This window comes from Daucus carota, chromosome 7, assembly GCF_001625215.2.
Source record: "Daucus carota subsp. sativus chromosome 7, DH1 v3.0, whole genome shotgun sequence".
Lineage (NCBI taxonomy): Eukaryota > Viridiplantae > Streptophyta > Magnoliopsida > Apiales > Apiaceae > Daucus > Daucus carota.
This window is the reverse complement of record NC_030387.2, coordinates 37,631,316-37,644,893: the sequence shown is the minus strand read 5'-3', so window position 1 is coordinate 37,644,893 and position 13,578 is coordinate 37,631,316. Positions and strand designations below refer to the sequence as shown.

General features: G+C 35.6%; 3 protein-coding genes across 5 annotated transcripts; 2 read left to right on the top strand and 1 right to left on the bottom strand.

Moving 5' to 3' along the window:
• Window positions 1-1,735: 1,735 nt before the first annotated feature.
• On the top strand, window positions 1,736-4,597 carry LOC108193568 (uncharacterized). The gene is made up of 4 exons (XM_017360280.2): window positions 1,736-2,429; window positions 2,698-2,800; window positions 3,819-4,027; window positions 4,142-4,597. The coding sequence occupies exons 1-4, from the start codon at window positions 1,828-1,830 to the stop codon at window positions 4,404-4,406; spliced, it is 1,179 nt and encodes a 392-aa protein (XP_017215769.1). The 5' UTR covers window positions 1,736-1,827; the 3' UTR covers window positions 4,407-4,597.
• A 2,316-nt stretch (window positions 4,598-6,913) lies between these two features.
• LOC108196663 (syntaxin-112) lies at window positions 6,914-8,612 on the top strand. The gene is made up of 3 exons (XM_017364059.2): window positions 6,914-6,987; window positions 7,252-7,309; window positions 7,432-8,612. The coding sequence occupies exon 3, from the start codon at window positions 7,460-7,462 to the stop codon at window positions 8,360-8,362; it is 903 nt and encodes a 300-aa protein (XP_017219548.1). The 5' UTR covers window positions 6,914-6,987; window positions 7,252-7,309; window positions 7,432-7,459; the 3' UTR covers window positions 8,363-8,612.
• Window positions 8,613-8,626: 14 nt separating this feature from the next.
• LOC108196661 (tubby-like F-box protein 5) lies at window positions 8,627-13,025 on the bottom strand. 3 transcript variants are annotated; one of them, XM_017364056.2, is made up of 5 exons: window positions 12,821-13,025; window positions 12,128-12,558; window positions 10,958-11,045; window positions 9,613-9,742; window positions 8,627-9,536 (listed from the first exon to the last, which is right to left on the bottom strand). In XM_017364056.2, the coding sequence occupies exons 2-5, from the start codon at window positions 12,464-12,466 to the stop codon at window positions 8,879-8,881; spliced, it is 1,215 nt and encodes a 404-aa protein (XP_017219545.1). In that variant the 5' UTR covers window positions 12,467-12,558; window positions 12,821-13,025; the 3' UTR covers window positions 8,627-8,878. The 3 variants fall into 3 exon arrangements, with proteins under 3 accessions (XP_017219545.1, XP_017219546.1, XP_017219547.1); XM_017364057.2 differs by having other exon boundaries at window positions 12,128-12,576; window positions 12,821-12,995; XM_017364058.2 differs by having other exon boundaries at window positions 12,128-12,588; window positions 12,821-12,991.
• Window positions 13,026-13,578: the final 553 nt, after the last annotated feature.

Below are 13,578 nucleotides of genomic sequence, written 5' to 3'. Positions count from 1 at the left end.
ATGATATATGTTTTGTTTTTGAAGTCTGATTAGTATAGTACTCGTACTATTAGCCATTTAGCCTTAAGCACCTTTACTGGATTTGTCTCTTGTCATGTGAGTGTAAGATTATTTATATTATTGTTAAAAAGAAAAATAGAGGAGAATTGCAGCTAATGGTTAGCTCAGCAATCGGCAATAGGTGGAATAAACTGTGTATCGTAAGAAAATGGTCCCGATAATCGACTTTTGACAACAAGCTTTTCGCACTTGAAATCTTGGAATGAGGGTCTAAAGTGCGGATAGGTGACATGGTCCGCTGCATTCACATAAACAATAAGTAATGTGTCTTTCAGCGATAAAAAACAGCGGATAGATTGCTGCAGAAATTGATTGTCAGGATCCGGACCCTTGTAATAAATACCCTAACAACAATGATGGGTTTTATTGTTTATAGAATTTAGCTGTATCTGAATCACCTTCTTTTTAAACAAGAGCATCTGAACTCTGGAGTACCTTGAAGTTTTTTTTGTTTTTAATTACAATGTGCTAATCTATCTGAACTTAAGGACTCAGACTGAAAATAGTCATTACTTGTAAATTCTGGAATTTAATATTGAGTATGGATATTTTATGGTTAAATTTAAAAAGATCTGTAAAATTTAGATATATGAATACTAAACAGATACGATACGAGCTGGTTGCTTGCTTGCCTTCCCTGAACAAAAATCCAAGAACTACGTGCTGAAATCTAAATTTTAGCGGCTCCAGATGATATTTTGTGAGAATCTTTAGGCTCAATACTCTCTTCATTAGGATTTCAAACTGTTCTCTGCTGCAGAGTTCAGCAATGAAACTCCCACAATTTATTTTAACGAAGTCCCTTATTTTCTTTCTTTCTGAATTTTAGCAATGCTTTTGCTTTCAATAAAGCAGTCCTCCAAGATTGAAAACTTTAACCTTTAGCCATATGGAGTGAAGGACACCCCTAGGCATATATTAGTCTAAATCTTTGGTCAGGAATCAGGATGGTGCATACTTATATTTTAGTCATGTTTAAGAATCAAACGAACAAATTTCCTGACCCGGGATACGTATAATCTAAGAGGGCGTGTGGATTGTGGGTGAGAATGAGAATCGGGAATGCTATTGCTACCGAACATCAATACAGTAGTAGATGGAACCACTACTTTGTGCAAAGAAAGGAATCGATGATGATTACCAGGAGCTTACCTGTTTCTAGCTACAACGCTTGGTTCCTTTACTATCTTCTTTAAGAAGTCCACAAGCTCATCCATCTGCAGACCAATGCATCATATTACACAACTGCCTTCTCACTTCAACTAAATCCTAACGAGTCAATAGCATTAACCTTGTATATTTTGCATGATTTTAATATGTTGCATCAGCAAATAATAATGTTTCTATTTGCTAAAATTTATTTATCATAAGGTACTGCAGATATTTTACCGAAAGAGTAGTCCTCCGACATTACAATAATCAGTTAATCTCGAAAGAATTTTCTTTACGAGCAGACGTTTAACTTTGATACCAATCATCAAACATACACTCGTCAATAATTACGCTCAATTTCGTTGAAATTTGTCTACCTGCACCAGTTTCGGATCCAAATCCAAGTCGATTAATCCAAATCAAATCATTAAAAGTTGTGTTTATATAAAAATAACTGAACCAAAGAAAAGAAAAGAAAAAGAAACTCTACTAAAGAGAAAAAGAGAATAAAGACGCCAAAGTATTACACCCATCATCATATTCAAATACGCAAACAAAATCAAACACTCTCCCACAAGCATCATCATTCATCTCCTCCATTTCCATTCTCCCAAAATGAAAACAAAGCTCAAAATCTTGAATCCCCACATCCCCAATTCCATTTTTCTCAATCCTATTGCCCTCAAATCTCTACCAATTCATCCCCACACCATCAAAATCAAACCCTATTCCTCTAATCCCACTCTAATCCACCCCCCATTCCCACACCCAAATCTTTCTAAAGCCCTCAACTTTTTTCACTCCCTCTCACACCCACACTCAAACCCCATTTCTCGACCCGACCCATTTGCCCGAATCACTTCCCCCTTCCAAAATAACACACCCCATCAAAACTTCACCTTCAACAAAGGCCTTAAAGACAATGCTAGTGGGACTAATTGTAAAGATCCAATTTTTACTGTTGTGTTGCTAGGTTGGCTCGGTTCGAAACGAAAGCATATGAGGAGGTATGCTGAATTGTATGAATCAAGAGGGATTCAAGCTGTTACGTTTGTTGCTCCGGTTAAAGACATGCTTTCTGTTGATCTTGGGAGGGCTTTCTGGCAGAGGATTTCTGGTTTAGTTGTCGAGATATCGGATTGGTTATCGGAGAAAGAAAATGATGGGAGGGAACGGTTCTTGATGTTTCACACTTTCAGTAATACTGGCTGGCTTGCGTAGGTTAAATACACTTTTATTTCGTGTTATTATACTGTGCTACAATGTGTTAATTTTCAATCTTAGTTCTGTGGCAATTATGTTATGACGTGATCACTTATGTTGTTTGTTCGTATATGGTTAGATGTTATTATTCAAAACAGGGATAGTAACTAGTTTGCGGAAATTGAGTATCATGTAATAAGTGTTGTTTTCAGAGAGTTTTAGTTCTGACAATGATTATATATGTGGTCTGGCACCATTAATGGATAGTTTTGTTATTTATAGATACGGTGCAATTCTTGATGATCTTCAAGGTAGACCCGATATACTGGACAAGATTAAAGGGTGTGTTATTGATTCGGGGGGTGATCCTAATATAGATCCTAAGGTCAGTGACTATCTTTTACAATATTTCTAGGTTGTCTTTGTCTGCTACGCTTTGCATTGTATATGACCCCCATCAAATAGGTAGCAGATCATAAGTGATTAGTCAGCAGGAAGGCCAGAGACTGCTGCAATAGTAAGTAAAACTTGCTGCTTAATGGACAATGGTAAATAATCAGACCTCTTCATCCCTTGGAACCATGGTCGGAGTTGTTTTGCTAGGCCCATGGTCAGAGTTGTAAAGATTTATCATCTTAATTCATTTGAATCTACGGAAGAGTTGTTATAGAAGGCCCTTGGTCAGAGTTGTCCTTATTCATTAGGATCCGGAGAAGAGTTGTTATGACAGGCCTTCAGTCAGAATCAAGGAAATACTTGATCTTGCTTCATTAAGTTTAGTGCACATTAAGCATAATGACTTTGAATCTGAACTACTTTACAATTTTTCTTCCCATTAGTATTTGTGATAGAAGTGATATAATTTAACAATGTATAAATAAATGATACATTGTGTGCTTTAGATACTCTTTTCGCATATTACATATCACAACTAAATAATGTATGGGAAAAGAATATCTAATTGCCACTGTGCACATTGTGGACTGCAAGCTCGCAAGGGTAGGCAGCTTATTTCTATTTTCTTTTTGTCAAGTAGGCAATGTATTTCACCATGATAAGTGTGGTCTTCCTGGGGGATGTAGGATTTTGTATTAGTAATTCATTTTTAGTAGTCCCGTACCTTGTTATGGTGCCCAACTATTAAGCAATTTGGATATTCCTATCTCAGTACCTTACCTTGTATATCAGTATATATTGCAACATTGCTATTATTACGTTTTACAATAGGTCAGTTATTGATTGGAAGTTTCAAGTGGTAGTATTTTATTCATTTTTTGTGCTGATTTTTAAGACCAGTTTAACTTTTGGTTTGTCATATACTCTCAAAAACATTGTCATTTCACCAATGAACAATGATGAGCTAAAGTGTGGTATGATGATCAGTTCGACTTGACTTTTGGTAGGTCTGGGCAGCTGGATTCGGTGCTGCATTGCTAAAAAAACGTAGTTCTGCAGCATACCCATCAGTTGAGGCTGGAGAAAAGAATGCAGTACAAAGAGAAACAAATGTGGCAAAGTTGGGACCAAAGAAACCCTTTTTTGCCGAAGTTGCCATCCTATTAGTACTGGAAAAGTTTTTCTCCTTTCTTCTGAACACGCCTGATTTAAATCAGTAAGACTTTTCCCTTTATTTGGTATTCAACTATTCCAACATTTAGATGGTGCAATCTTAATACTAATCGACTGTGAAGTTTATTACAAGTAACATAGTTCTTATGCTGTTCAGGAAGTTGACGAAGATTATATCTGTCCTCTCAAATAACCAGCCTCCTTGTCCGCAACTTTACCTATATAGTTCTGACGACAAAGTTATACCGTATCAGTCCGTAGAGTTATTTATCAAGAAACAGAAGGACATGGGGAGAACAGTGCACTCTTTTAACTTTAAATCATCCCCTCACGTAGATCACTATAGGACTTACCCTACTACGTATTACTCTCAGTTGCAGAGTTTCTTGGAGGAGTGTTTGGCCACCGTTAAACAATTATAAAACTTGTTATATGCAAGCCTTCTTCAGTATATATATATTCAGGTTCCTTATCTCCTGCCATCTAACACCCGTAATACCCTCAATCGCTGTCTGCACTCTGATTGTGCCATTTGGAACTTAATAGTTCTTTGTTCACCTTTCATTCTTATTTAAAGCTAAAAAGTGTTATTATAAATGTTTTTCTTGGCGAATATTGGTTAGTTGGGCCAACACAGGCACAGCATTTTTCACACATCAGTTACTTATTTCATGGCGAGGCTGCTGCTTATAACAGGTTAGTAGCTTAAAGTGATTTTTCTTGCTATATTCGTATCTATGAAGTTGTAGATTAATATATATCATCTTAATTTTAATTTTCATACTCCCGTTGTTTTGACGCTTCTGTATGTAGGTCAAGGTGCATATATATCACTTTTCCCAATATAAATTTATATACAAAATTTTATCTACAACAAAAAACAAATAGCAAATGTATAGGTACACTACTGTATTGTTAAATTGTCAAATTATAAAGACTGGTGGTATTATTTCTTCTCAGGTTGAATTTGATAATCCACGTTCTTATCCATTTGACGGAGACGAGCTACATTCCAAGATGCTGAACAGACTTAAATTTCGAAGACTTCTTAGATTAGTATATATTTTAAACAGGGACCCGAAAACCAGAAGGTTATTCTTTTACAAATTTGTGGAGATTATGGTAGATAGAAACGTTAAATTTCTACTGATGTCTGTCTGAAGCTGGTACGTAACATTTGTAACTGTCATTATACATGTGCATGTCATGTTTAGATTGCTGTTGCTTCTGAATGCTGTACTCCCTCCGTCCCATTTAATTCTATACACTTTTCTTTCTGGGATGTCCCACTCAATTCTATACATTTCAAAACTTTCCCAAATTAGTTAATGGGTCTCACCACTTTCTCACTTTTCTTTCCTTTTCACACTACTTTTTACTCCACTATCACTCTTTTATATATTAAAAATTAATGGGTTCCATCACTATACCCACTTTTCTTTTTCTTTCCCATTATTTCATACTACTTTATAAAGAAACGAGAAATAGCAATCAACAATTTCCCTGTGTTCAATCCTATCATCATAATGACATAATTATTATTTGATGTAAATATCATTTTGCGACTGGCTTAAAATACTGATATGTATGTCCAAAACAGTCATCCTCAATATACGCATCCTCGTATACGTGCCCTTGATCAGATACATATAGAGGTGTTTGATTCATAGTTAATAAGCCCGGTTAACGGGAATCAGAATCTTAATTCCATAACAAGTGTTTGGATTAGTTATTCCGATACATATAGGGGTGTTTGATTCATAATTAATAAGCCCGGTTAACGGGAATCGGAACCTTAATTCCATAACAAGTGTTTGGATTAGTTATTTAGTGACATGGAATGGGACCCCAATCTTTTTAAGTGGTTAAATCATACTCTTCTCCCTCTTTGGGTTATCATACCATTTTCATTCCTATTGACCCTGTTCCCATACCCTCCCCTTAGTCTAAAATGGGCACTCTCAGTTGCACATCTTTAAAATAAATATCACATGATTATTATTGTTATTATTTATTTTCTAGAAAGATATTAATCATCATCATAATTAGGATAGTACGAAACGTATTTTAAAAATAGATATCTCATTCTAACAATGAATATCATTCTTCCTAAATTTTTCTCATGTAAACCTGAAAGATATATTTTGTAATTTATCATATTTTGACCTCCACACTACCATCTCATCATCAATTACTTCTTCGGTACATAATTATAGACAGCAAACATAAGTAACTTGAATTGCTCATTTTGAAAAAGGTTTTTAATATGACTTAAATTTAATAAATGATTTTTTTAAACAAATATATAAAAATTTACTTGATTATGTCATTTTTTTCGACTAAAACCCCTATTATGTGAATTAGGTTTTATGATATGCAATTTCGAGCAGTAGTTGGTAATAATTAAATTTAACAATATTGAAATTATAAAACCAACGGTACAGTGAAAATACAGTGCAAACTTCATATAGTTATTGCATGAATTTCATTTCGGCGACATCACAAATTTTTGCGTGTTGGAAATTAAAATATCATAATGTGAAAACAAGTAAAAAAGTATATTGTTGAACAGCTACAAATATGAAATATTCGTATAAATTTCATATAAGCAGTCGCAACAAATATTCAAAAAAGTTTACTGATATTTTTTCGAATTAATAAATTTAACCATGTATGTAACAGTCTTCAGATCATAAGTGGCCGTTTTATGATGAATTTAATGATGATTTAATCAGAAGCAAAGGCTTGTAAACCGACTTGAGCGGTAATTTGTTGCACAGTAACGGCTACTGCCAAGAAACAAACTGAAACTTCAAAAATATTCACACACTCATACGCTTTATATACATGCATCATCTGATAACCCTCCTCTCGTAATTTCAAATTCCGATCAAGATTTCAAGAGTCTGTGTTTTTCTTTTAAAGGCTCTCTTCTCTTGGTTTTCAACATTCTTCTTCTTCAGCGAGAGGAGAGTTCAAGAATACCTGAATTCTTATTTCAAGGTACCATTCAATCTTGCTTAATCTCTTTTTACTAATATGTTTTCTTGTTTGTTTTTCAATTTACTCGTGACCCTTCTCTCTCTCTCTCTCTCTCTCTCTCTCTCTCTCTCTCTCCCCCTCTCTCTCTCCCTCTCCCTCCCTCCCTCTTTCTCTCTCTCTCTCCATCTCTCTCTCACACACACAATTCTTGAAAACACGTTCATGGTTTGTAATATATGGCTATTTAACACACTTGTTCTGTTTCTGTCTCTGTCTCTGTTTCAGATTTCAGGGTTGTAAAGTTCAACCAGATTCTGATCATCCTTCGTATCCATAAAAAAGGGTAAGTTGCTTCTCTTTCTTGATCTCCCTTCTGTCATTATGCATAATATGTGCACACAAACACACATTAAATTACAAGAATAAGCATGACTAACTAAATGATGTTTCTGATTGTTTTTGTAGTTTGGTTTTTGCAATCTTTGTTGCAAGGATGAATGATTTAATGTCAAAATCGTTCTTAAGTTATGTGGAATTAAAGAAACAAGCCCAGATGGATGATGGTCTTCAATCCCCGAAAGACGTAGAGAAAGGGCAACTTAGTCCTAAGGATGAAGACAATTTATCAGCCTTTTTTCAAGAAGTTGAGGCAATCAAGAAAGCAATGGAAGAGATTAGTAATTTGCTTCTTGATCTTCAGAACCTCAACCAAGAGGCGAAATCTACTCACAGTGCTAAGCTTCTTCGCGGGATCAGGGATCGTATGGACTCTGATATTGTATCCGTTCTTCAGGTAGCCAAAATAGTAAAGCTCAGACTTGAATCACTTGACAAATCTAATGCTGCAAATCGCAAAATCTCAGTAGCCTTTAAAGAAGGCAGTGCAGTTGATAGAACTAGGGGTATGGTCACGAATGGGCTGCGGATCAAGCTGAGAGATATAATGCTTGATTTTCAAGCACTGAGGGAGAAAATTATGTTGGATTATAAGGAAGATCTGAAGAGGAAGTACTATAATACCACTGGAGAAGCGCCGTCTGAGGACGTTATAGAAAAGATGGTTTCAGGGAGTGGGAATGTTCAGATGTTTGCCGGGGAAACAGGCGTGTATATGGAGAACAAGGAGAGGCACGAAGCTGTACTGGATATTCAGAGGAGTTTGAATAAGCTTCATCAGGTGTTCCTCGATATGGCTGTTTTGGTTGAAGCTCAAGGCGAAAAGATTGATGATATTGAGCATAATGTGGCCATTGCTGGAAGCTATATTGGGGGTGGAACCAACAGTCTGTTCTACGCTAAACAGATGAAGAAGAAGCGTAACAAGTGGGTTTATTGTCTGTGGATCGTGGTGGTTCTCATACTGCTGGTTTGCATCATTGCCATGCTATCTTCTTGAAAGCAATTCAGAATCAAGGAGTAGAAAAGAAAGAAAGAAGACTCACTTCTGCGATTTTAGGGTTTTTAGTTTCCTTCTGGGGTTTGATTGAACTTGCTTGTATAATCTGCTGGTTTGACATTGTGTTACTAGGCTTGACAATATTATTTCAAAGTTTTTAGATTTTAGAATTCTTCAGGGCTATCACAGTGTAATAATTCAGTTCATATGAATAAAAAGTTAATGCAATTCAACTTCAATGGACATACATTCAAAAACAGTTACTACAACTCAATTAGATGAACATATATTACTGCAAGGGTTATTGTACATATCTAATATAAAATGACAGAAAAGACTTTGGCATGATACATGGCATTTGTGAATTTCTAAGCAGAGCTGGCTGCTGGAGGATAAACAAGTCAAGCATGAGAGATTCTCAATTGTAAACAGATTGCGAAAACGTTTAAACAGACGCTCTTAAGAGACTCGATAGACACAGGCTGAGCATATGATTTCCCATCAAAGCAACGCCGGTCATTCACATGCTGGTTTGGTGTCAAAGCTGCTTAAGCAGAGTGCAAAGGCTTGGAAGGCAGAGAGTGGATACCGATAATCCATAGTAAAAATGTCTTTTCCAATTTTTCCAAACTGCAATATTACTTTCTCTTGCTCTGCAGCCGACACGTTATGTGATTCATCAACAGCTGCAACAAGCTGAAAATTCTTAACTGATGCTACTGTGACACGACCCTTAAAATTAAGGCACCAGCATTGTAACTGTTCATGCCATCTAGGAGCCTTGTTCTTAAGAACCATGGGCTCCTCACAGGATGGCGTTGTTGCAGGAGAACTGGAAAGGACTGAGGCGTTGCAACCTTTAACTGGCTCTTTTCCTTTAGCAACAAAAGATCTGTTTTTATCTGAGTTTGGAAATGATGTTGGTGTCGGAGCAGTGCCTCCCTCCTGAACTGAGGAGATGGGAATTGTATCCATGATGCATTGCATTCGCCTTGGCCCTCTTGTGCGAAGGACATTAAGCTCATAGGTAATTGTGGCTATGCTGTACTTATGTGGAGGTAATCTTGGAGATACTTGTCTACTATGGAACCTTTGGCTACTGTTAGATTGAACTACCATGTCATTTGGAGGCTGGCTGTCATATATTACGAACTTTGTGCCCAGAAAATTAGACCTAATATCAACAATGACCATAATAAGACACGGGAAAATTAATAAATTGTTCCAAGACCCTCTTATTTAAAAATTACCTCAGTTTGCCAAGATATGCATTGCTGTCTTTGGAAAAATCATCCGCAAGTAGAGAAATCACAAAATCGGTGCTTGTTGCTCTTCTGATCTTTTTGGCTGCCAGGAGCAGCTTAGCACGCTTGTTTTCCGCTGCCATATCATGACTGTTAGTAAAATGCCTACCATAATATATTATTGTTCTAGATGCATCAAAATAAGTTCTTCAAAGAAGTAATACTATAAATATGCAGTGACCGAAGGAAACATGCTCTGTGTTTTATGTGTGTAGCATAAGTCATGAAAGATGAGATGCTTCCAGACTTGAGAGGAGATAATAAAAGAGGCTTAACAGGTATAATCATCATTTTTATACATGTTATAGCAAAATGCAAAGTTGAAACTAGCATGCAAGTTATAAAGACAACCAAAACTGTATATAAATGTCAACAATAACTGAGTATAAACTAGAGCGATTTTCCCCTCCGGCTGCATAGGATACGCCACATCTACAACCACTTTACTTAAAATTTATGTCTGATAAGGAATATAAATCGTTATCCAAAGTGAAAATATAGTAAGCAGCATCGTATTAGAAGAAATGTCATAATCATTGTGTTGCGATGGCTCAGGAACGTGCACAGTTGTAGATTATGGAGCTTTTTCAGTCTAATAAATAATAATATTATAATTAAAACATCAACTGTTGTTTGTATAGAATATTGATATATCATTATATAATCCTGGACGACAAAGACCATATTCGGTTTCGAGTCAGCTTACTAGTACATAATCTGGGAATGTCAGCTTTACACAGCGCCAGCAACTACCCAACTAATACATGTACCCCACCAATCTTCACCAAAACATGCACTACATTCTTAAGGGAAATAGTTCCAGAAAGCAAAACATGGATGAGCGGGAAGACACGTGTCTGTTTAAATGATGATTACAAGTTGGGCAATACATATTCATTACTGTTTTAGCAACGGGGAACAAAAGTGAAGAATTTTCATAGAAGATACTATGCAGTATATTTAATGTTATATGATGTATTTATCTATATGTTTTATGTTTTATATGTAGAGTTAGGAGTTTATTAAATAAGTAGATTATTTACAATAAATCCCAACTGTTTACGAGACTTGGTCTATCCAGCCATTTAATTAGGTATTCTATTCTTTATATATAATGATGCAATCCCCGCATAACGCCTGGACTATACAATATTTCTTGGGAATAATATTTATTGAATTATACTTGGGTGTCGTATAATCTTTGCTTGAATTCTTGTTTTATCTTATCTATCTTTGTTTCAATATATTGTCCTGTATCATTAAGTAAACAAGTAACAGGAGGGTGACTTACATGGGGTGAGACCAAAGTATAGTAGATAAGTTGAAGTTGCTCGATCCCTTCTTATGAAGCATTGTATTGGAGAATCACGCGGTCCAGGCTGCAGTCAAGCACGAGTTTGATCAGTGACAGAGACAGAAACTTTCCAGGGTGTTGGCCCCTTTAAGCACAATATGAAAGAAAAATGCCACCTCATTCTAATGGCCCTTTCTAGTGCGTAAAAACACATCTTTTTAATGCGTTATGTGAAAACGAATTTAAACTTCACATTTTCACCTCTTTTTACTTATTTTTTAGAAAAGATTATAAGCTGCAGAAACACAACTACTGAATGTGTCTTTAATGGAACGCAACAGCTTGATGCGTTTATTAAACATGGCTTCACTTGCCAATAAAGTGAAAAACGGGATTGCTGGATTGAACCCACGACCACTGGGAGTCCAGCACCACGGGTCACCATGAACCAACTTTTTGCTTACTAATTTCAGTGAAGCCGCAATAAAAGTAAACGTTTCTTTGCGCCTGAAAGGCCATTTAACTCATCTCTGCCTTTTTACGTGCTTTTGATCTCAAATTGCGCCTTTTCTTTTGGGTGGGTGGGTGGGGTCTGTACGCATAACTAAAAATTGTATTGATCACATATATCTTGTATATATTTATAAATAAACAAATAATGATTACACGCAGTTTAAATTGCAAAAAAAAAAAAAAAATCCATCTAAAATTTACATAATTAGTCACATATAATCTTACTAAATATATAAAAAGACACTTATCCTTTATTAGTTTTTAAAGGGCAAACCTGCTGTACAAGACAAAAAGATGGCGCCACTACAATTGAGGAGAGAACATTTCAACAAAAATCCGGGAAAATTGGAAAAGTAAGGAAACCGTTAACGTGGCTTACACAATATCTTTGTCCTTGAATAAACACACTCAATAATTCTCTCTTGTTTGCTCATCTCTCATTTTTCACGCCGAAATGGAGATGCAATCATCATCGCCTATCTATTTCTCTTATCTGTATAGCAAGTTTTATTACATTTCATCGGCACACATACACATATGTACTACATAATATAAGTGTAAGCTGATGCTCACCAATCCTTCACTGAGTGAGATTATCAAAAAAGAAAGCATAACCCATATAAATAATTAAAAATCAAAGAAAATGATATTTACCTGCTTCAACGAAATAGGAAAAGTGAGTCTTCCGCATACTTCCGGAGTCTTAACAATCTCCTTAGTAATATCCCTCCAAGACTTGCACACTGAACCACAATAAACAACAACAGATCTTGCAGGCCACGTCGTCTCACTCTCCTCAACCCTCCGGACTATATCCAACAGCAATTCAGGCGGCAAATTAGCCCACTTCCCTTGCTCAACCGGTTCACTCACTGCCACATCAGGTGCAATATGTGATCGCGTGCGGTTCCGCCAATGCTTCCCCTCAACTCTTCTCCTCGACACATTACCAATCCCATCTTTCAACTCCCTAACAATGTTTTTTAACGACATCTCATTACACTACAACTACCCTATTTCATTCAATACAACCACTTTAAACCTCGAAAACACCTCCTTTCCCCCTCCAATCAAGCTTCTCAGATCTGACACAACAATTACAGCTGAAATCAACACTAAGATCCAAAATCAGACTAATTAATCATTCTGAAGAATACTAAAAAATCCAAAAAAAAAAAAAATCAACAACTCCACCAAAATAGTTGAGCTCAAAAGGGTCTACTTTAAACTCAATTTGAATTCAAAAACAAGCCCAAGATCAGATTTTTAAGCATATATGCAAGAAACAACAGATTAAAACACATAAAAAGTGAAAACTGAGAAATGAGAAACACAAAAAGATTGTACCTTTGGGAAAGCAAGAGTATTAGATCAGGTAGAGGCGGAAGGAAGACCAAAACGACGTCGCATAGTGATGGTGGCGCCGGAGGAGAGCAAGAGAAATGCCGGGGGGTGTGAATGTGATGTTATGACAAGCCTGTATCTATCTCATCTCAACTGCAACCTTTTTATTTATGTTTTTACAGTACTGGCCGTGTCGCCACAAAATTATCAATTAATATTATTTTCTGATAGGATTATTTATTAATAATATTCTTTTTTTGGTTTTTTTTTTATTTTACGAGAAATTGAAATAGAGAAAAGCTAGCGTTATTTCCGGCGCCAGATATTGTATTGGCTTGTGTGGCATTGACTGCAACCCGACTAAATCTAAATCGAATCTATATATTAATGATTTTGCTGTAAATTGCATGATGCCTCGATCTGGTCCTTGTTATTGTGATTCTGTTTTTTGTTTGTCGACTATTCTTTTTTTCTTTCCCTAAATCATTCTAAATTAGATCAATTTTTGATTTTGACACTGTTTTGATACGTAATTTAAGATCAATTGGTCGTATAATTATATGATCGAGTTTTATAAAAATTTAAATATGAAATTTTTATTTATTAAAAAATTAAGAAACTATATGAACAAAGCATATTAAATTGTGTATCTAAAATCAACTAATTCGTCTAATTTGTAATAAAGAAAATATTTATAAATTATTTCATATACGATTTATTCTTTTTGAAACCAAATATTTGATATAATTATTAACTAAAGT

What these genes read in the sequence shown, in the direction of transcription:
- LOC108196661 (XM_017364056.2), bottom strand. Translation starts at nt 12,466, where the DNA reads ATGTCGTTAAAAAACATTGTTAGGGAGTTGAAAGATGGGATTGGTAAT. An exon ending in TTCCTATTTCGTTGAAGCAG is followed by an intron (nt 11,046 to 12,127) that starts GTAAATATCATT and finishes GCTTGACTGCAG; the next exon opens with CCTGGACCGCGTGATTCTCC. An exon ending in ATACTTTGGTCTCACCCCAT is followed by an intron (nt 9,743 to 10,957) that starts GTAAGTCACCCT and finishes ATGATATGGCAG; the next exon opens with CGGAAAACAAGCGTGCTAAG.
- LOC108196663 (XM_017364059.2), top strand. Translation starts at nt 7,460, where the DNA reads ATGAATGATTTAATGTCAAAATCGTTCTTAAGTTATGTGGAATTAAAG.
- LOC108193568 (XM_017360280.2), top strand. Translation starts at nt 1,828, where the DNA reads ATGAAAACAAAGCTCAAAATCTTGAATCCCCACATCCCCAATTCCATT. An exon ending in ATCCTAATATAGATCCTAAG is followed by an intron (nt 2,801 to 3,818) that starts GTCAGTGACTAT and finishes GACTTTTGGTAG; the next exon opens with GTCTGGGCAGCTGGATTCGG. An exon ending in AACACGCCTGATTTAAATCA is followed by an intron (nt 4,028 to 4,141) that starts GTAAGACTTTTC and finishes TATGCTGTTCAG; the next exon opens with GAAGTTGACGAAGATTATAT.